This window comes from Cinclus cinclus, chromosome 21 (assembly GCF_963662255.1).
Source record: "Cinclus cinclus chromosome 21, bCinCin1.1, whole genome shotgun sequence".
Classification (NCBI taxonomy): Eukaryota; Metazoa; Chordata; class Aves; order Passeriformes; family Cinclidae; genus Cinclus; species Cinclus cinclus.
Genome location: NC_085066.1, coordinates 5,543,465 through 5,564,803, shown reverse-complemented (window position 1 = coordinate 5,564,803; position 21,339 = coordinate 5,543,465). Strand labels below are relative to the sequence as shown.

Below are 21,339 nucleotides of genomic sequence, written 5' to 3'. Positions count from 1 at the left end.
GTATTTAGCCCCAGGCAAAATTACACCTTTTCCATGGGGTATGCAGGGGAAAAGATGGTCATTTGTGGCTTTCTGCCGTGATTCACATTATTAAGCAAGCCTTGAGTTATTAGGATGGTAAAAGAGCTGTCTCCAAGGCTGCAGATTAAAGTCCATGAGAATTGAGTTGGACTTGAAATTTTCTTCCTTCAAGTACCTGAAGGATGAATTTGATGAACTTGCCATGTGTGCTGGCTTTGGTGGGTGGAAGTTATTATTAAAGAAAGACAGGCTGCTCTTAATTCCTGGTTGAAATAAGATCAACATGTCCTCAATTTAGGGAAACAATTATATTTAATGCAGACAACAAGCAAAAGTCACACTGAAAAAAAAAGTATTTATAGGGGATTTGCCGTGGGCTGGAATTGCTGAAGATCTTGAGGCAGGTGAAGGTCTTTATACTTACTTTTTAAATTTAATTTCTTCTTGCAAAATGATGTATTGCATTGTGAAGATAGAAGATGTGTTAAACTTCAGCAATTCAACACGTTTCAGTTAATCTCTAGCAGTTATTCCAAAAGGACTTTGCATTTAATGACTTACATACCTGTTTGAATTCTGTCCTGAGTAATGAATATATATATATATATTTTTTTTTTTCCTGGAGATAAAATCCAGGCACCTGAAGGAAAGAGCTTTCAGGCAAGACTGATGCAGTTCAGAGCTGAGCATTCCCTGCACAGTAGCTGCCACTTTTGAAACAAATCCAGAAGCATCCTCAGCAGGGAGGTGGGACTCCAAAAACTCCAGAAAAGTGAAGGAAATCAAATTTCAGCATCTGAAATAGTCTGTGCTTGTACCTCTAACACTCTGAGCTGTTCAAATGGAGGCTGTGCTCAAAAGCTTCCCTCAGAATCTGGGAGGCAAATTACAGCAGTAGCAGAAAGTACCACTGCTTAAAATAAATTAAGGGAACAGCAAGCTATGGCCACAACTTCAAGGTAGATCTCAGGGGACAAACCTGTGATTTGCCAAAAAAACTTCATTTTCCTTTTTTACAGAATCCTTTTATTCTCCTATTTCCTTCACCAGCCTAGCTTTGGTGATGCTGCCATAGCACTGGAAATCCTACTGCTTCATGAAGCTAAATTGATGTTTCCTACACTGAAGTTCAGCACTTGGAAAGATCAGAAAGCTGTCCCAGATCATTATCTTCTCTTGTCCCATGGATTTTTTGACATAAAGTCTCCTTTCCACTGTCCCACTTCAGTTTAGTGCCAGCACATTTTCTCATTTTCAGGTCTGATATTTTTCTTGTGAAAAGAGCAAACCTGACTGTACCTGAAGTTACCATTCCAAAGCTGTCACAGTGCCAGAGAATTTATAAACACTCCTTAATAAAATCGCAAAAGATCTTTTTTCATAGCACTTAATGAATAACTTTTAGTCTATTCAACTGATAAAATGTCCTCCTGGTGTTCTCTCATGGTTTTTTTTTTGGTTTTTTTTTTTTTTTTTTTGGGTGGGGATGCCACCAGCTGTGTATTTTTTATCACACTTCTGTATCATATGAAAAGATTAAAGATTCATAGATTTTCCTGCCAGGTTCAAAACTATCTTCAGATAGTGGTAATATATGTTTAGACAGTATTGCTGCAGTGCATACTGTAGGATTCCCTTTTTTAGATTCTTGTCCTTTCATTTGGATAGTCTCATTTATTGAAAATATATACATATATACCTTTTCATTTATACTTCTGCCACCCACATTTAAAGCTTGTTGATAGGATATCAGGAAAATCAAACATGTTTACACTGGGTATTCTCAAGAGGATTTAAATTTCTGCAGACCATGGGCTCTGCAGAGGATTCTGTAGCTGCCAACCAACCCTACAGGGGCTGCTTTTAGCTTTTAGATCATACAGGTGGGAGACAGCCCTGAGAAAGTTGTTTGACAGAGGTGAAGCAAACTGTGTGATGATACACAGGCAGTTTTTTCTGCCCTCCTTCTGGACAGAAAAGAAAACCAGCTGTGGTATTGCTGAGGAGCAATGCAAGGTGTTGGTCATTGCACATCTTTCTAGTTCTTGAGAGAGCGTGAGGTTAGGATGAATAAAATAAAATCTTACTAAAATGATGCTAAATAATAGCACGAAATTGGAATAAATGGAAATGAATGAATAGAATAAACAGTGAAACGTCCTAAAGTGTTAGCCTGTAGGTTTCAAAAAATGCTTGAAATTAGAGACAGTAAAACAAGACCAAAGAGGCATGGTTAAGAATTTGGTTGTGCAACTCTTTCAGTGAAGGATGCTTTTGAACACCTTACCATCCATTCCTGCCATCATTAACTAGAAACAGGAGGCTAAAGCCTTGGTACAGGTCATCTGTTTGGATTTTGGCAAGAAAAATTCTGTTTTGGCCAAAAGAAATCTGCAGTTTTTTCATATTGTTTCAGTACTGATAGGTACAAGGTTATCTGTTAAAGATTATAATTTTATTTGGCCTGGTATATTCTGATGCCAGCAGAATTCCTTCATCAACTGGTATCATGGTGTGATTCTTGTGTGACTCTCAACTCTTTAACCCATGAGATTTATTTGTCTTTTTAAACAGTGTTTTTAATTTGATGTCAAAAAACACTGATGTCGAAAAACATTATTCTTTTAAAGATTTAAAATTCTGATGATTTGCAGATTTGCACTTGGCAGGAGGGTGTGCTTGCTGCAACTAGCAGTGCTTCTAAAGAATAACTTCAGCTGCTTTATGTCAAAGAGTCCCTGTGTCCTCTTTCAAAACCCCTTCATGTTGACTGCATGAAACAGTATTTATGCCAAACGTTCTCCCACGTTACTTTCAAAGCTTTTACTTGTGTTTGCACGGAAATTTTTCACTTAAAAACAGTTTAGGGCTCCATTTGATGCTTTTTGTATAGACATCCACTTTCATAGAATCCTAGAGGTGGAAGGGACCTTAAAGCCATGCAGTGGCACCCCCTGCCATGGGCAGGGTCACCTTCCCCTGTCCCAGGCTGTTCCAAGCCCCATCCAGCCTGGCCTTGGACACTTCCAGGGATGGAGCAGCCACAGCTTCCCTGGAAAAGCTGTGCCAGGGCTGGGTCCAGAAACCATTGGAGGCAGACTGTATGGGGACAGGTACCTGTGAGCTCATCAGGCTGTGAAGGGATAATGAAAGCTGGCCCGTGGCACTGAGTAATCTGGTTATTTTAATCACTACATGTGACTCTCTGAATTGTCATCTGTTCTACAGGATAATATGATCTCTTTGGTATTCAGCAATGACTTTTTTAAAATTATCATATATATATATATTATATAGAGCTAATATATTAAAAGATGCCTTAAAGGCAATTGTCAAGTGTGTGATTTCATCTCTCAGTTCTATTAATGGTGGTTAATGTCATAAATGCCTTTTAATGAAATTATAGGCTTGTAACCCTGCCCAGCTATCCTTTGTGTGTCACATAATTAATAAGACCAAGCTTTGGTGTTGATCTCAGTGTCACAAAGCATTGTGCAAATTTCCATACTGATGGTAGATGGTTAGTCTCCCATCAGAATAAAAATAAGGTTAAGGCCAGGCAGTTTGAGTATATGTTACCTTATCTCTAAAGGCAGCTGGATGGGCTTGTTAACAGAATATACTTCTAACAGGATATATATGCTCATCTAAAAAGGGCCATTGATCTATTGCCTTATTATAATACTGCAGGCAATATTTTAAGGGACTGAGAAGGTGAGGGAGTTGTAGCACTTGGAATAAAGAATTGTTTTCCTTCTAATCCACTGAGGATAGTGAAAATTTGTGACCAACTTAAAAACCATTTGAAGATGGAAAAGAATCTTTATCTTGAATTAAAGACACTTGTCTGGAATGTAACAGAGCTGGGATTGTTTCCCAGTGTGGTCTTATTTCTGGGGGGGCTTTGGCTAAATTGATTATGCTTTATAGTCATCAGATTTCCTGTCAGAAGATCAAGGGCTGTAATACTTCTTTTCTTTGTCTCAAATTTCTGGATTTTAAGCTTGCTGAATCAAAAGATTTGTCTATATGTTATTTTGTTGGTTTTTTTCCCTTTGGTAATTGAATTTCATAGAATCATTCATACTGGACTAACTCAAAGTCATCTAATCCTGCCTCCTGTTCAGAGCAAGAGCAATGTTGAACTTCTGCCCTCTAGCCCATTTTCTCATTGTAAATACTCATAACTGAACCAGCCATTTTACATGTCACCAGTGAAAGTTAGCTCTCAAAAAACCAGGTAAGACTTACTAGCATTACTGTACTGTTGTTATTCCTGCAGGGAATGATGTACCTGGAAGAGAGGAGACTCGTCCACCGGGACTTGGCAGCCCGTAATGTCCTGGTGAAATCACCAAACCATGTGAAAATCACTGACTTTGGCTTGGCCAGGCTTTTGGAAGGGGATGAAAAGGAGTATAATGCTGATGGGGGAAAGGTGAGTACTGAACATGTCTGGAAGTAAATCTACCATGCTGTGACAAACCTGCTGAAGTTCCTTCTTAGGTCAGCGTGTCCCTGTGGGACTGTTACCTGTGTGAGAGAGCCTGTCAGTGACTGAGAAAAGAACTGTGCTGTGAAAGCACACATAAAAACTGCTCGTTTTTTTGCACAGGAGCTTCTCCAGGCACTGAAATATAATTGCATGAGCTGCTTTCACACTAAGAATCAGGTTCTTTTTTTTTTTTTTTTCACGTGCTCTGGTTTGTGTCTTGTTTTGAATACTTCAGTTCAATGAGTGATGGATGTTCTGGGGCATTCCTGCCCAGCCTCTTTCTCTGGCCAGCATACACCTCAATAATGCAATCCCATTTTCCCAGACAAGTAATTTTTGTGAAAACAAAATGGAAGGCCACAGAACATGAGGATTTAGCTCTTCTATCACATTGGAAGAGCCTGCATATGTTTTGTCTTGTGTGCTCCTCTCCAGTACCATGCTGAATGCCAGGCCACAAAAAGCCTGCTTGAGGATAATTTTGAAACCAGATATTTTCCCCTATTACTCTCCAGCAAACCACACCATGGCCATGTAGTGCCTTACCTCCTTTCTGCCAATTTCAGATTAATGCATGATAAAATTCGGAAGGCAGTAAGTATGTGGTGCTCCCTAAACATCTTGAAATTCCCCATTTGAGTCTATCACAGGATCCCAAAGGATTTGCTTCAGCTGTCATTCCCTCTCCTGGATGTTCAGTTTGGTTTCTGTCTCCTTGCTGTCTGTGGGGTTTTGTGCTCATGTCTGTGCTCATTCATGCCCTTGTCTGGGACAAACAGCTGTTGCCAGTGTGTGCTGTTCTCCAGGATGAGCTGCTGCCTTGTTTTTGTGGCTGCTACCCTTGGATCACCTGGGCAGGTCAGTCAGGGAGGTGAAGAGCTTGAGAGGAGCCATCAGTGCTTTCCCATTTCCCCATGGAAAGAGACCTCCTGTCAGGGAAGGTGGGGTTTTGGCAGCTTCCCCTGATTCCTTCATTTCTGTAATCCTCTTCTTGGTAACCCCTCAGCCTCTTCCTCCATCTGACAGTGAGTGACAGAAAAAGAGCTGATCCTTGCAAACCAGCTTTCTCCTGCCAGCTGTGTCGTAGACTTGCGACCCTGCTGAGAGCTCTGGAGCAGGATTTGTGTCAGATATATCACTTCCCAGGTCCAGAAAAGCATCCTGTGAAATCCAAAGGACATCAAGTTGTATTGAAAGCATGCTAAGGGTGGTTTGGACTGGAAAATCAAGTGGTTGTCAACAAAGGTGGTGTAGTTCCCATCCTTGAAGGTTTTCAAGTCCAGACTGGACAAACCTCTGAGTGGCTTGGCCTAATCTCCCAGGCAGATGAACCTGCTGTGAAGCTGAGGTGGGACTAGAGACCTCCTGAATCACTTCCAACCTGAGTTATCCCATAATAAGCAAGGTGGCTTTGCTCCTTCAGCAGCTGTTCACATCTGGGATACAATGGGGATGAAAGCAATGCACTTCTGCAGAGTTTAGTGGGGGAGGAAGAACTGTCTGTGCAAGAGTTAAGGCAGCCTTTGTTACAAGGTGCTATTTTTGCCATAACTCTACAGGTTGTGTTCATTAGTGAACTTCATGGCAAGTGGTTTCATAAGGGTTTGAATGAAGATACATCCTCTGCTTTTACACCCACCATCTGTTCAGATTTTGCCTGCAGTTACTCATGCCTTTGGTTTATTCCAGTACCTCTTCCATAGTTCCAAATTGGAGGCAACCCATGCAAGTCCCTGCCAGGTAAAAGTCTCCACAGTGTTTGTCCATCAGGAATTCACAGACTGCAAGGCTGTGCCTGCTGGGCCCAGCTCAGGAACAGGAAACACCATAAATTCCATTTTTGCAGCAACTCAAGGGTGTGGGCTGTAATGCAGGAATGAGGTTGGGTTTGCCTGCACACCCTTCTCTGGCAGAAGAGATGATGAGCTCACCCTGAGGGTCATTCACTGGCACAGGAATGAATGTGGGGCTGCTGGCTAAGTTTGGGGAGCAACTTTTCTCTCTGCAGTGCTGATACAGAGAACTGGGATGGCCAAGTTTCTAAAAAAATATTCGGAGTTAACAATAAAGCACTGCAAATTCTCCTTGTTGCCTGTTTACCATGGTGATGATGATGATGATGATGATGATGATGATGATGATGATGATGATGGGGATGGTGAAGTGTTATGGTCACTGCACTGTCATCTGGCCTCATTAGAGAACAGTTGAGACAGCAGTGTTGCTATCTCAGATTGCAGAGATTGCAAACTGTTAAGGTAAAAAAAGCTCCTGCATTCCACCTTCTTTGCTGCACTTCAGATTTAAGGGAATTATATGCAATTTTTGCATTGGCCCCTCTTTACACAGGTTTGATGAAAGCATGGGTTGTTCCAGTACTTCTGAATCAGTAATTGTCAGAAGTTCTGCAGGTAACTGCTTCATCTTTCTCACCTCCAAGTTTTATGGGGCACAGCCCCATTCTAGAGGGCAGAACAGCCATTTCCTCTGCTTTTTTTCCAAGCTCACCATTGAAGGAGGCAGGGAGAAGGTTGTTGTCTTCATACAAGATCTGTTTGTATTGTTTCAATAATGTATTTCTAAGGTTACATTTCTCTTGTCCTTCCCTAGATGCCAATTAAGTGGATGGCTCTGGAGTGCATACACTACAGGAAATTCACCCATCAGAGTGACGTGTGGAGCTATGGTAAATCTTCACGTGATTAGTTTAAAAAGTGGTGTCCTTAAAAGCCTTAAACCAAGTTGTGTTAGTATGTTAAAGATACCCTCTTTTCTCAAAGGTGTTTGCTCTTCAGGTTTTTTTGTTTGTTTTATTTTTTTGGTGGTTTTTGTTTTGTTTTGGTTTTTTTTCTCTTTTAATGTGTAACTTTAAGCAGCAGTTGTTGCTATCTCCTGTGTTACTTCCCTGCTCACTGAAATGTATTATAATGATGTTCCCCACTGGGGTGAGTGCCTCGAGGTCTGGTCTGGTCTGGTAGCAGTTTGGCTGATTATTATGACAGAAGAAGACCTCTTTCAGCTTAGCCACGGATTCATAAAAACACAGCTGCAGGTCACAATTTTCAGCAGTCTTTGAAAAGCTCAACTCTAAAAGCCATGAATGTCAAAAAACATTTTCAGGCTTATGGGACTTCCTCTACCTAGAGTCAGAGAAAAGGGAATGTGTCATAATACAGAGCAAATATGGCAAGAGAAAGAAAAGAAAGAGAAAAAGGCTCTCCAAACTAACTAGAACAAGCATCTATTTAATTTCACAGATAACTTGGGAATTGGTGAGCTACACACACAGAGAAAAAGTCATATTTGAGCAATGAGGTGATCATTCAGTGTTGCTGATGGTTATGCAGATGAGCTGTTTGCCACATCTGCTGGTCTCTGCCTGTTTATCTAGTACAGCTATTACTAATAAAATCATGTATACCTTTGTAAATGGAAATTAGCAGCAGTATCTGGGGCTGTGGAGTCCTATTTGCATTTCCTGTTGCCATGTCATTTTGAACCAAAATGGTGTGTGTCTGTTCATTACTCACTTTTACCTGTGGGTAGCAGCAAAAGACACTGTTTGCTGTGGTGGGGTAGCTGCTCCCTTCTAGTCAGCTGAAAAAAGCCTGGGAGAGTTCAATTGATCTTACAAAGATGCTCTTTCTCTTCAAATTCTGTATACCCTGGATCACTCAGGAAAAAAATATGCCTTCATTTATGAAATTAGTTTTAAATGCAGGAAGCCCAGAATATCTATAATCAGAAAGGAAAATACTATAAACAGTTGATAAGTTATAGTTATTTAATATCAACAAGGAGATGAATGAGGGTGAAATAAATGTGGTTTACTCTTATGGTAATTTTGCCCATCACTTTTCACATTAGCATGACAGTTGTCAAAATATGGTACTGATCTGAGGCATACTTAAATTACCTTTGCAATACAGATGAAAGTTAAACAAAATGTGTGAGAGCAGCATTTTCAATAGTTAAGATTCTGTTCAGGCACAGATTCTTTTACTTATGATATATGATCTTTATTTCCAGCTCTGAAGCCTAAACAAATCCTATGGCTTTTCAAAAAGAGAATCTTAGGTTTGTAGTACAGCACTATCATAAACTCAAATCCATAAGGTGATTTAAAGGGAAAAAAATGATAGCAGTGGCTGTGAATGACTTACAAGGCAAAGCCAGTGACCTAATGTTACTCAGTGCTGTACCTCTGTGGGAAATTGATGCTCTAAGTGAGGGAACATGTATGCTTTTTCCCCTTAAAATAATAGAGTGCATCAGGCATTCATTTCCCTTTCTGATAAAGGAGTGTGATGCGTTTTGTTATTGCACCCATTTACTTCACCACCCTTCATTTGTCTCAGACCTTTCTCGTGTGCCTCAGGTCTGTCATGCCATTTCTTGCACCAATAAAAATGAGCAAAGTTGCTTTTGAAGATTACCACCAAGTGCTGTTTCACCGTTTTCCAGAGGTTTTAAGGGGCAGGCTGTCATGGTTTAAGCCCAGGTGGCAGCTAAGCACTGTGTAGCCACTTGCTCAACTCCTCCTGTCCCCCCAGTGGTTTCCCAGGTACAGGTGAAGAAAAAGAGATTGCAGTCCAGAACTGGGCCAGGATACTCTCCGCTGTGAGAGGTGGTGAGAGAATCTGAGTGGTGTGACCTCGAGCACTGCCATTCCTTCTTCTCTCTAGGAGTCACCATCTGGGAGCTGATGACCTTTGGGGGGAAGCCATACGATGGAATCCCAACTCGAGAGATCCCCGACCTCCTGGAGAAGGGAGAGCGGCTGCCCCAGCCCCCCATCTGCACTATTGATGTTTACATGGTGATGGTGAAGTGTAAGGAATTGTCACTTCTCATACCCCTGGGCTCCTTGCAAGAGGGACGCTGGTTTAGAACATTTGCATAGGCAGTCTCTGACAGAGCTGGGAAACTCTTTTGCGAGCTGCTGCTGCTGCGAAACAAAAGCTTCCCGAGACACTGTAAATTCCATTTAAATCCTGTCTGCACATCTTTTGCAATTTTGCAATTGTTAGCCATGGAGGGCCGGGTTAGCTCAGCTTCCTGTTACTGTCAGATGTTATCTCATGTACTTGCTGTGAAGTCAAAATTGTGTGATTGTTATTGTAAACCCTTGTCATTTCCATGACAATTGGTTCCGACGTAAAAAAGATAGTATTAAACAGAATTATTGCACATGGATACCCAGCCAGAGAAGGTTGTGAGGAGAAATCCCATTTCCAAATATTGAGGAAAGAAATCGCAAGTGTTTTATTGTTAGTAGCAAGAATGATGATGGCAATAGTAATAATGAAAAGTAAAATTAATAGAAAAAATTCTACAGAGAGGATTATTTTTTATCATTCTTAGTCCAGTACGAAAATTTATGAATATTTTTACTCTAGTAAAAAGGAAAAAAGTCTGCACATGGTTTCTTCCAACTTTTTTATCTCCAAGATACCCCCTCTAATGACAATATCCTCCAAGGTTATGCTTCTAATTTAAAAAGAATTAGAAATATCTCTCTGATATTTCTGGCTTAATTTAAGTGAGATTAACATACAGACATCTCATCCATCAGATACATACTCCTTTCCCTTTTGCTTTGTACACAAAAGCTCTGGGAAAAAAAAAAAAGAAGGACAACTAGAAGTAAATGTAATATTTTTCTGAAAACAGTTGTACTGTGCATGGAGGTGTGGAAATTAAATTGTCCAAGGGTTTTGTTTAGGGTAAAAATGTCCCATCTAGTGAGACACATCCTTAATAAAAGTCAGTCAGTGCTGATATCTAAGTGTTCAAGGCAAAAAAAAAAACTGCAAGATGATGTTGTTGTCTCTGGGACAGAGTAAAGCCCAGCAAATTAAGGAGAAAAGTTCCATGCAGCAAGAATCTAATCTGGCCAAAACCAGTTGTTTCCCGTTTTATGCATCATAGAATTCTAACTTTCCATTCTTCTGGGTTCTTTATTGCAACTTTCCTTTGGGCCACGGCTATCAGGCCCTTCAAAAAAATATAGAATGATTTCCACCTTGACACTTAACTGTTTTCTTTCTCATCTTTCATCCAGGCTGGATGATTGATGCTGACAGTCGGCCAAAATTCAAGGAGCTGGCTGCTGAATTCTCTAGAATGGCTCGAGATCCTCAGAGATACCTGGTAATTCAGGTGAGCAACCCTGCAGCATCACAGGGGTGGGAAAAGAATTCTTTCTGCATACCCAAATGTTAGGGACATTGCCTTTGAATCTTTTCAAGCAAACAGTGACCACAGTGTTAGCCAAGCATGAGGTAGAATGGACAGTGTCAGTATCTCAAACATAATAATATTAATAAGACAGCAATCTGAAATTCCTTTCCTAAGCTCGTGTTTATGAGCACATACACAGTCTCTGGCTTCAGAAGCTGTTCAGTGCTTTGCATTCCCTCATCAAACTGGGGACAAATTTTGTCCATTGGCAGACAGTGGATCTATTTTTAGACCAAAGGCTTTCTTGGCTCTAAAATTGATTAGGCTGAGCCTTTTCCCTGCACTGCTGAGATCACAAGCAGGATTATTTTCACAGCCTAAACGCAAAAGTTTCTTAGAAGGCAGGGAGTTGTGTCCCGCTGGTACCTCTAATACTAGGGAGGAGCTTCCCTCTCTGTTCTCCTTCTGCTCTGAGGGCTCTGGAGGCTTCACATCCCTTGAGGGGGTTGTGGAGGGTTCATCCCTCATGGGTTCAGCCCATGAAACTGCCCTGTGGCAGCAGGGCAGCACCTGGTGACTGCAGGTAGCTGGGGCTGCGTGTGCCTCAGTACAGGCATGTGTCCTTCCCTAATTCTGTGTGTGTGCTTATTACAGCTCAGACTCCAGCCACACAAGGTGTGAGGTTCTTAGGTAAGGGCCCAGTGTGTGAGCAATTTGAAGGACAATGAAAACTTAGAAGTGAGGTGATGGTGAAACACCAGAGACCAGAACATGGGAATAGTTTGATGCAGGGAATTTCTCATGCTCTGTCCCATGCTGTATCTGCTCCACATCATGGAGCACAGGGCAGAGGTGCACTGAGCTGATCCTCAGCTTCATACTGATGTAGGAATTCCTAGTGGAAGAGCCTCCAGGAGCACAGCCAGTGCCACTTCATGGCTCCCAAGTGGGCCCAGTGCCAGCCCCACAGTGGTGTTTGATTTCACTGGGCAGAGCTGCCAGATGCCTTGTGGTGTGTTCCTGCACACTCTGAATCATCCTGCTCTCCTTCAACTTCAGCACAAGGAAAATATGGTTGGAAAGTGAAATAGTAGATGAGGAGTTTGGGTTCTGAACGAGGAATTCCTCTTGCAGTATTCACCACTGTGGTAAGTTCAGCTGATTCTGGGAAAAATCAGTCTGATTAAATGACTTTGTTAGATAGGACATGTTTCATTATTCCAAATACCACTTTCCCCTGCCCTTCCCTCCCATGTTGCATGGTCTGCTGGGTGTTTCATCCTGTGAGACTTCTCTCCAGTGCTCCTTGCAGACAATATGAGCTCCTGGAGGAGAAACCAGGGCCACTGCATTGCACTGGTACCTCTGCCATCACCACTCCCCATCCCTCCCAGGTACAATCAACAATGACAAACTTTGCTGTTGAGCTTTTAAACGGTTCTGTATGCACCCCCCTTCATTCCCTGCTGGATTTCACATGTGGCATGATAATTCTTGAGGAGTGGGAGGCCACTCTCCTGCCAGCCAGTGGAGTTTAGCATTGTTTCTGTAGGCTGATAGGTGTTCGTGGTATGGGCTGCCTTTTGTGATGTTTTGTGGTACCATCAAAGTGCAGCCTGGATTTGTATCTCCAGCTTGTAGGTGTTATTTCAAGGCACTGTTGTTCCTTGGTTTGATTTTTGTTGTTTTCAGCTCTCTTACAGTCTGCACAACTTTCCATACTTATAGGAGAGAAACTTACCTTTTAAGTCCCTTAAAGTACAAATTAAAATAAAGCAAACATTCAGACATAACAGACACCTTGTTATTCCCAAACCCTCCTATTTGAGCCTAAATAGCTGAGATATTTCACAAAGTATGTCAGAACTGGGGTGAGAAACTGATCTTGTGAGGGGAAAAAGAAGAAAGAATATAAAGCTTAATCACAAGAATTGCCAAAAAATGGTTTTGCTTGATTCTTCCAGTTACTCCCTTTTTGTCATCATATTCCCAGTAAACAAACAAACAAACAAACAATTAAATAAACCCACAAATGATGTGGATATAGTGCTTTTGAACAAACCAAGCAGCATGTGTGGTCCCTGCAGCCTGGCTGCCAGGATATTAGGAAGGCTGAAATTCTCTCTTTGAGAAATGAATCCACCTTTTGATGTTTTTCCTCTCTCAATACAATCTGTTTAGGGAGATGATCGTATGAAGCTCCCAAGCCCAAATGACAGCAAGTTCTTCCAAAATCTTCTTGATGAGGAAGACCTGGAAGATATGATGGATGCTGAAGAGTATCTTGTTCCCCAAGCATTCAACATTCCTCCTCCCATCTACACCTCCAGGACAAGAATTGATTCCAACAGGGTAAGAGCAAGCTCTGACAGAAAATATTGGTCCTTATAAAAGTACGGGTGGAGATTTAAGTACACAAATCAAACACAGGCCAGCACTGCCTTGGGAATTACAAGCTCCCATTGTAAAGAGAGTGGCTGTAAAAATGTTGTCACTGTCCCTGTTCATTGTGCCTCAGTGAATTCTAAATTAATAGTCTAGCCTTGAGTGAACAAAGGCTCAACTTGAGCTGCCTGTCCTGAAAGCACAGCTGAGGCTCCTGAAGTCAAGCAGTGTTGCATCTGCACTGTGACCTGGCCAGGGAGTGCACAGCCCTGGTGCTGCCACCCTGCTGTCTTGGCAGGGCTGGCACTGATGCAACTGAGGGCAGCTGGAGCATGCAGATAATGTAGCTTTTGTGTCTGGAGCCAGATTTCCAACCCAACCCCTTCTCCTGCTTGCATGTGATGCTTTCACTGCCCCCCTTCCCAAGTGTGTGTTTGTGCTGAGCACGTGGTAGAGGTTGGCAGGCTGGTCTTTGCACCCTCCCTGTCAGGGGAGGAAATGCTGTTCACTGAATGGGGGGGCTTGAGGCACAGAGAGTGTTCAGGTGGAATTCAGCTCACAGAACTCCAGCCATCTAAGAGATAGGTGGATAATCTAAGCCCTTCCCCCAGACTTCATTTCGTGTTATTGAAGCAGCATGGGTGAACCTTGCTGCCTACTTTGGGCATTTCCAGTAAGGATAAGTTACTTTCTGGAGGTGTCTGTCTCTATCCACTAACTCCTGACAGCTGCAGAGCATTGTCAGCCCTGCTGTGTGAGCTCTGGGCTGTTGAATCCTGTCCTACATGTCCGTGCCCTGCTGCAGGTGAGGAGCTAAGACAGATGTCTGGAATCTGTTTTCCCTCCTCAGCAGGTCTGACCTCTGCCTGTTCCTGTGCTTGGCTGCAGCCTTTTAACAGTTCAGTTGCCATCCCTTCTCACAGAACTAAGAGATGGTGAAATGCATTGCTAATGTGAAGGCATTCACACAGGCATCGGGTGTGTTTTAACTAGGGACTTGTTTTCTCTCCAGGCTCCTTTTTGTCCAAAGCCACAGTTTAAATACTAAGTATAGTCCCTTTGAAATGCTCCTCGTGGTTTAGACACCTTTTGGACATCTATCCTTAGCTGAAGTAGTTCCAAATTCATGCCCAGGTTTGAACTGATTACAGCATGTGAGACCAGGAAGAGGTGAGTCAAAGAGCTGAGTGTATAACCTGAGCCAGGATCCATGCTCTGGCCATACCCCACAGGAAATCAGTGCTTTCTGGCTCTAAGGAAGAAAAAAATCTGATCTTAGGAGTCAGTTTAGAAGGAAATCACTGCTGTTTTAAAGGCAAGGGAACTGGAGATGTCTGGATTCATGCAGCATTTCTCCTGCATCACTGAAAGACAGTGAAGAGGGGATGATGCATGATTTAGCAATAAGTGAGAAACTTTCTTTTTTGTGGCTACAAGAGTTGGTGGTGACCTGAAATAAGTCAGGTTTACTACTAGCTGTCTCTGGAGGGGTTGTTTCCTTTCCTGCCAACTTCTGAGGAAAGAAGGGAAGGGCAGCAGTTACCTCTGGAAGGTTCTCACTGTCACAGGGATGTAAATCACTGGAGCTCAGTTTGACACAGTGGAGTACTGCCATTTACACCAACACAGGGCTGAGAGGGCAGGGTCTGACATACTGGGGTTGTTATGTTCATCTCACTCCCATATTTGCTGGAAAAACTGGGACACATTTAAAGGAGAAAGGCCTAGTAGAAAAATGTACGTGCTTTATCAACAGCTCCTTTTGCCCTCTGTCTTTGGTGCCAGCCCTCTTGAGGAGCCCACTAGAGCTGAGGGAATTCCAGTAAAAATCCAAGAGTTAATAGTCTGAAAGACTTATTTACAACGTTTTATTTGGGCAACTGACATGGTTACTGGGATATTCATGGAATGAAAACACAGGCAGTTATTTTTATTATTATCATTAACATTGTTGGTGGTGGTGCTATTGTATGAAAATTCAAATAACTTTCACAAAGCCTTTTCCCAGCTTCAAAGCACACTGTTACAGGTGCTTGCACACATGTGATCTCCTTGAAATCAGCAGAGCTTCAGAAAGAGACCCCAGGCCTTATTTTTGCCATACAGAGAGACTCCATCACATTCTTGATGTGACGTCTCCTTTCCTCAGCTCACAATTTCCCATCTTGGTTTGAAACTGTGATCTTGTTCCACTAAAGACAGTGGGAGCTTCGCTTTGCAATTCAATTTAATGACAGTAGCAAGACTGTATTCTCTTTTCAGTAGCTCCTGTTGCTGAGAATTTTTCTATTGTACAGCAATCCAGCATTTAAACAAAGCTGCAATTACCCTTTGCCAAAAGTTTTCAGTTTGTGAGCCAGATTGTCTGACCCATATCAGACAGAGAGGTCAGAGAGGGCCAAGCTGTAAGCCCTGCACCATCAAAGCACTCCTGGCTTCCTTTGCAGAGAGGTGTTTTCTGGAGGTAATACATATGTGCAGAAAGACACATACATATTTCTGTTGCCATTGTGAAGCACTCAGTTTCTTGGTATGTTAACTATTCTTTTAGTGAAGATTGATTTTCACATAACACAGTCACTCCTTTAAGGTCTTAATGCTTCTGCTGTGCATAGTTCAGTACAGATGGATGTCAGCTACAGGAATCACATGGAACTGAAATGCTGTCAGAGCTCTCTGTCTGCACTTGTCTGATTCTGTCTTGGTGTCTCCTTTGGATAGTCCCTGATTTGTGCTCGTTTAGTGTAGTGCATACTGATATTGCACAAACTCATTATGGTGCTGCTGCAGCCATGGACACCAAATGAATGGATACAGCTTAGATATTAGTGTTCACTGTGTCTGACAAATTGGATTTTATGGGGAGATTGTGAGACAGTTTGGTGAAGGAAAACACACAGACAACAGCTACATGATCTCGGTGTCATTTTCAGGGATAAGAAGCATGAAAGACACTGTATTTCCCAACTTAGCTGTTCCAAGGGCAGTTCCAGTGGCCAAGGAGTCAGTGGGGGCACTGTGCTCCTTCTGTGTGCTGGCAGGGTTGGTTGGATGCTCCAGCAGCACGGCTCCATGGGGACAGAACTGGGCAGGAAGGAAGCAAGGAGGTCATGAACCTTCTCACACACAGGCTTTGAAGTTAAGGAATGAAGGAAGAACAGCAGCATTTACTTTCTCAGGAAAGCCCTGAAGTTTCCCTGCAGTGGTCTCAGGTTTAAACCCTTGCAGCTTCTTGGTGAGAGAGGCACCACTGGAGGAGACTTGTGTAAAACACTCCTGCCCTTGGGAAGAAAAGGGCTGTTGGGATGTGCATTACTGCCATGGATGGAGGACTGGAAAGAGGGAAGACTTCTGGGAAGTTGCCAGCTCCCCAGGAAGTCTCACATCCTTCTTCCACCAGGGGTTACAGAGATTTATGAAGCTGCAAGACTCAGACACAGCTTCAGCATTTCCATCACATCACACTGGCTCCCTGCTGGCATGTCCTGGGACCTACCTGTCCTCTACCTACCTGTGCTGCTGGGAGCAGAGCCCTGCACAGGCTCTGACCCTTAGTGGCCTCTGTTGTGAAGTCCACTCTGAGTCTGCTGCAGCTTTTAAATAACAATTAGCATCCTGAGCTAAACTGAATTCTTTGACTGGTTTTGAAACTCTTCAGCTGCAATTTTGTCTCTGGCTTTTTCCAGTTTTTATTTTCCACTGTCTAGAGGTACTCCAGAAAAATAGTTTTAGAAGCTCTGTGCTTCTGAGAGATAAGCTGAACCCTCAGCAGTGTTTCCATGAGCACAGGACCCAGCTGGTGTTTGAGTGTCCTGCATTCACATCCACTGGATGATTCATTCAGGTATTTGTAATGAGTGCTGTCCTGTGTGTGCAGAGATAATGCTAATACAGCAAGCACTCTGTGTGCCCCACGATGCTTTTTGCTCTAAATCCTTGGCTAATTCCTGATGAAAACTGCCTATACTGTTTATTGCTCACTGATACTGTCCCTGTAATTTTATTCCATACACTGTATATCATGGAAGCACCTGCTGACCCTGCAATTAAATATCAAGCAATTTTTTTTTTTTTTTTTTTTTTTTTTGTTCAGAGATGCCTAATTCATATGTCCATGGAGACTATCCTGCTTGGCTAAAGCAGACTGTGGGACACTGGAAGCCAGTTTTCAGTTCCCTGAGCAGTATCTGGTGTGCCAGTGCAGCAGTCCTGGCATGACCTCAGCTCTGGTACTGCAGCATCATTGCCCCTTGGCAAAGCCAGGAGGGACTTGTGGTTTGACCATGATTCTTCTTCTGTCCTGGACTTTAGCAGCACTTGATTCCCATTTCTTTTCCTATAAGAGAAGGCAAGTAAGTGTTCCTGCCCAAGCAATTTCTCCAGGTGTGTCCTGGCCACATGGGACTGATGGCAGTAAAACTGCTTCATCTTGAAGTTAATTCAAAATGTGTATGAGAAGAGATCCAGGCTATATGGAGCCATTAAAAGCATTTTGTCAAACCTTCTGGCATAGAATAGACAAGAGTCTCTTGACTCTTAATTTCAGCATCAAGTGCAGAAATTCTTTTTGAGGTGGAGTTTGTCTTTTAGAAAGATTGTCTTGATTGTATCAGGTGGGATAGAAAATACATCAAAGTTTCACTGGGCAATTAATGCTGACTCTTTAGCAGGGTTTGGATCCTGTTCCTGCCTGCCATGCACACTTTTTGGTGCTAGATTTAAGGAGCTGCCAGCTGTCAGAAATCTCTGGTTATCATGGTGTGATTCTTGGGGTGGCTTGTGCAGGGCCAGGAGCTGCACTCGATGATCCTTGAGGGTCCCTTCCACTTCAGGATATTCTCTGATTTTCTGTTTTTTCTGCTTAAAAAGCTAAACAGGATATTAACATTTGTATGTGTTTGCTCTTAAATGATGACAACAGATGTCTTTTTTTGTTTGTTTGTTTGTTTGTGGTGTTTGCCACCTTTCTGCTTCTGCAGTATCTTCCCCAAAAACAATATGACCAAATCTTCCCCTAAATTTGCTACCTCTTAGGGCAGTCTGTCAGGCTGTGGTCTTCTTTAGTTATTTCTATCCCTTTTCTTTAATTGCTGCTCCTTAAAAGGTGATCAAAAAGATACTGAAAATCTTAGCAGTTGTTTTTTTGCCTCTGTCACTTCCTTATGCAAGTGTGGCAATAAAATCTCAAATGCCAGAAGAGATGGTCCTGTAAACAAAGTAAACATTGAGTCCAAGTATTTTATAACATTTCAGATGATGACCCTGAATAACTCTGTATTAGTTCTATTGCTTCTTTAAAACTGCATGATTACTTGGGGAAGTTTGTATGAAGCCCTTCTGTATGTCTTTTGCTAAACATTACATTTTGGGTATTTCCCTAGGAAACTTTTTCCTAGGCAACTGGCTGCATTTACTGCCTTCAGACCTTTAGGGTCATTTCAAAAGTCCACCCAAGCCCTCTTTCAAGAGCTCCAATTCCCATTTTCTGCTTTCCTAACTTTTAATGGCATTCTGGTGGTAGGAGGCTCTTGTCTGTTCTGCTCTGCCTTTTGCATTAAACACTTCCCAAGAGCTGGTAGTGTTTAGTTGGTGTCTGGAACACCATCACAAGTATTTTGCCTATTTCCTTTTTTACCTATTTTTCTATTTTACCTGTTTCCCTTTTTTCTCCTGGAAAATTCTTCTGGGTCTTTTTCTAGTCTTTGTTCAAAGTGTGGATAGCACCAGACCAACCTTGTCCATGAAAAGCAGGAGATGAACCCAGACTAATACTAGTCAGCCTAATTTCATTGCTCAGGGTGAAGAAGTACTGGGAATAAGTATGCAAAAATAGACTATAAAATTTATTAAGTTAAAAATTATTTTGTTCTTAATATTTTACATAAAAAAAAGGAAAGCTTCTTACAAAGCATGGGTATCTAGAACAGGTGCATTTAAATACCTTTTTAAAACGTGCTAGACTTGTTAGAGGAGAAAGGAAGAAAATTCCTGTGGAGGACTCAAATGGAATAGATGATTCCTGGGTCTTCACAGAGAATTCTTTGGCAGTGCTTTATGGCCATTAGCTTCTTGCTTTGCAGCCAGGCTGGCTGAAATCAGTGATATTTCTCAAGGAGTAAACTCTTCTCAGCCTGAACTGATTATCAGGACCAGCTGGTCAAATTAACTCATGATTTTGCTGGGAAGTGCCTTAAAACAGGGCTTTTGTAATGCATTAGCTATTTTCTGTCACGTTCAGTCTTCTGTATTCAGGAATATGGCTTTAGAGTCAGGCATAGAGACTTTTCCTAAAGAAATGGATGGTATTTTGGCTTGTAAAAATTTGTAAGATGGCTTAATAACAAAAGCCACCACCTCACAGTACTTCCTGCAAGCTCAGTGGGATTGGTGGTGTGGCTGTACATTGCTTCCATCCTTGTTGTGTGACATAAATTCATTGAGCTTTAATATAAACTGGTTTAGAATCAGGCAGCATCTGCCTGATCCATGAATAGCTGCTGGCTGTGTTAACAGTAAAGAGAGCTCACAGCTGATCCATTTTCTATCCTGAAAAGAAAAAGTCAATAGATATAAAAAGAGTAAGCAATAAATATTTTTACACTGCACTGATGAGGCATTCTTGGAAAACAGCAAGCTAAACAACTCTACATAATTCAGGAGATGGGAAAGTGGACTGAGAGTCAGGAAATAATTATGAAAGCTAGGAGAAAAATTTTCCTTCTGTGACAAGAACTGAAGCAGAAATTGTTCGTGCAAAATATCCATTTGTGCAGAACACTATTTGTGGTTTCCTTAAAATAATAAAAGCACCTGAAAAATACAAGGGGGCATGATTTGCAAGTGCACCAGGCAGAGCTGCAGGGAGCTGCCCCTCAAACAGCAGTCTGGTCCCCAAGGTGGAGAGTGCTCAGTGTCCCAGGGCAGAGGGAGACTCCTGGGAAAACGCTTTGGAAGGACTCCCAGGTGGCAGGAGGACTGTGGAGCATCCTGTAAAATAAATACTAAATACTGTACTTTCTAAACATAGATGCAATGGAGCTAAATGCCAGCACAGCCTAAAAGATGCCCTTTGTTAGCCAGAGTAAAGAGTCTGTCTTTCTCATTGAATGCTCTGGGAGGGGAGGGGAAAATAATTTTCAAAGCTATAAAAAGACTCTCCAAGAGATGCAGTTGGGAGAAGTGAGAGGAGGCACAGATGAAGTGTAGATTTAGAATGTGGAAAAATGATTATTTTATCCAAATCAGCTGGATGGTTAGTTCTTTTAGACTATTATTGCCACCAGAACCTCAGCCCTGCTCTAAATCAATTCAACATTTCATCAAGAAGCCTATTCTTTGCTTTAAGAGACCAAGAGTGCACAATTATGGGTTTCTTTTTCCCCTTGCATAATAAAATTGGGAGATTATCATCAAGATTCTATTCAGATTTTAGGAAGGCTTTTTTTATTTTATTTTTAAAACCCATCTTTGTCTGTAAAAGCTCCATGTTCAGGCCAGCATGTGGCAATGATTACTGCTGTAAAGTCTTCGATGGAGATGTGCTCTATTTCATTCTCAATGAGGGTTGATGGCATTTTGAGAGGCTCAGAATATCCTTTGATTACTGTATAAAACAGGCTGGGGAAGATGGCAGTGCAGCATGCACACAGAAGAGGGCTGCTCCTCCCCCCAGGATCACTCATCAACTTTCTTTTGTGTCTTTTTCTTTTTTTAATTTTTTTTTTTTTATTCCATGTCACAGTCACAAATCATGGGTGTGTTGTGGTTTTTGTCCTATTCTCCATCCTTTCCCTGTTTGGAGATTTGGAGCCTGGGGTTTTTACAGAAAAGGAGATGCTGCTGGTGCTGTGTTTTGGGCAGCACAGGAGCAGGAGCAGTGCTGACCCCTTTGTCCCACAGGGAATTTGTTAGAACAGGTGGGAAATGGTACCTCATCCCTTTCAAATTGTGATTGGCTCAGTGTTAAAAGGTGCTATTTACTGTAAAGTGTCTTGGAGAGTGTATTAAAAAAGAGAGTGACAGAAAGCTGGTCATGGGTGACAGGAAGGATGGGGGAGTGAAGGAGATTGAAAGGAAAAGATAGGTGATGCCAGCTGTCTCTTGTCCTGCTCTCTGACACTCAGGTGCATTAACACAAATCAAAAGGCAAAGGGAATCCTTGAGTCTCCATTCTTGTGTCATGCTTAGATCAAAGTGCATGTTGTGCCAGCTGAAATCCATTTGCCAGCCCCTCTGAAGGCAGGAAGGATGCAGGT

At 42.1% G+C, this 21,339-nt stretch overlaps 1 protein-coding gene across 2 annotated transcripts in view; it reads left to right on the top strand.

The window, feature by feature from the left end:
- The window catches only part of ERBB4 (erb-b2 receptor tyrosine kinase 4), a 552,024-nt gene that overhangs the window by 522,758 nt on the left and 7,927 nt on the right, over positions 1-21,339 (top strand). The window contains exons 21-26 of one of the 2 annotated variants that reach the window (XM_062506760.1): positions 4,304-4,459; positions 7,127-7,202; positions 9,202-9,348; positions 10,581-10,678; positions 12,881-13,051; positions 13,539-13,540. In XM_062506760.1, the coding sequence (XP_062362744.1) occupies positions 4,304-4,459; positions 7,127-7,202; positions 9,202-9,348; positions 10,581-10,678; positions 12,881-13,051; positions 13,539-13,540 (650 nt within the window). The remainder of the gene's footprint in view (positions 1-4,303; positions 4,460-7,126; positions 7,203-9,201; positions 9,349-10,580; positions 10,679-12,880; positions 13,052-13,538; positions 13,541-21,339) is intronic. The other variant, XM_062506761.1, reaches the window with a different exon arrangement.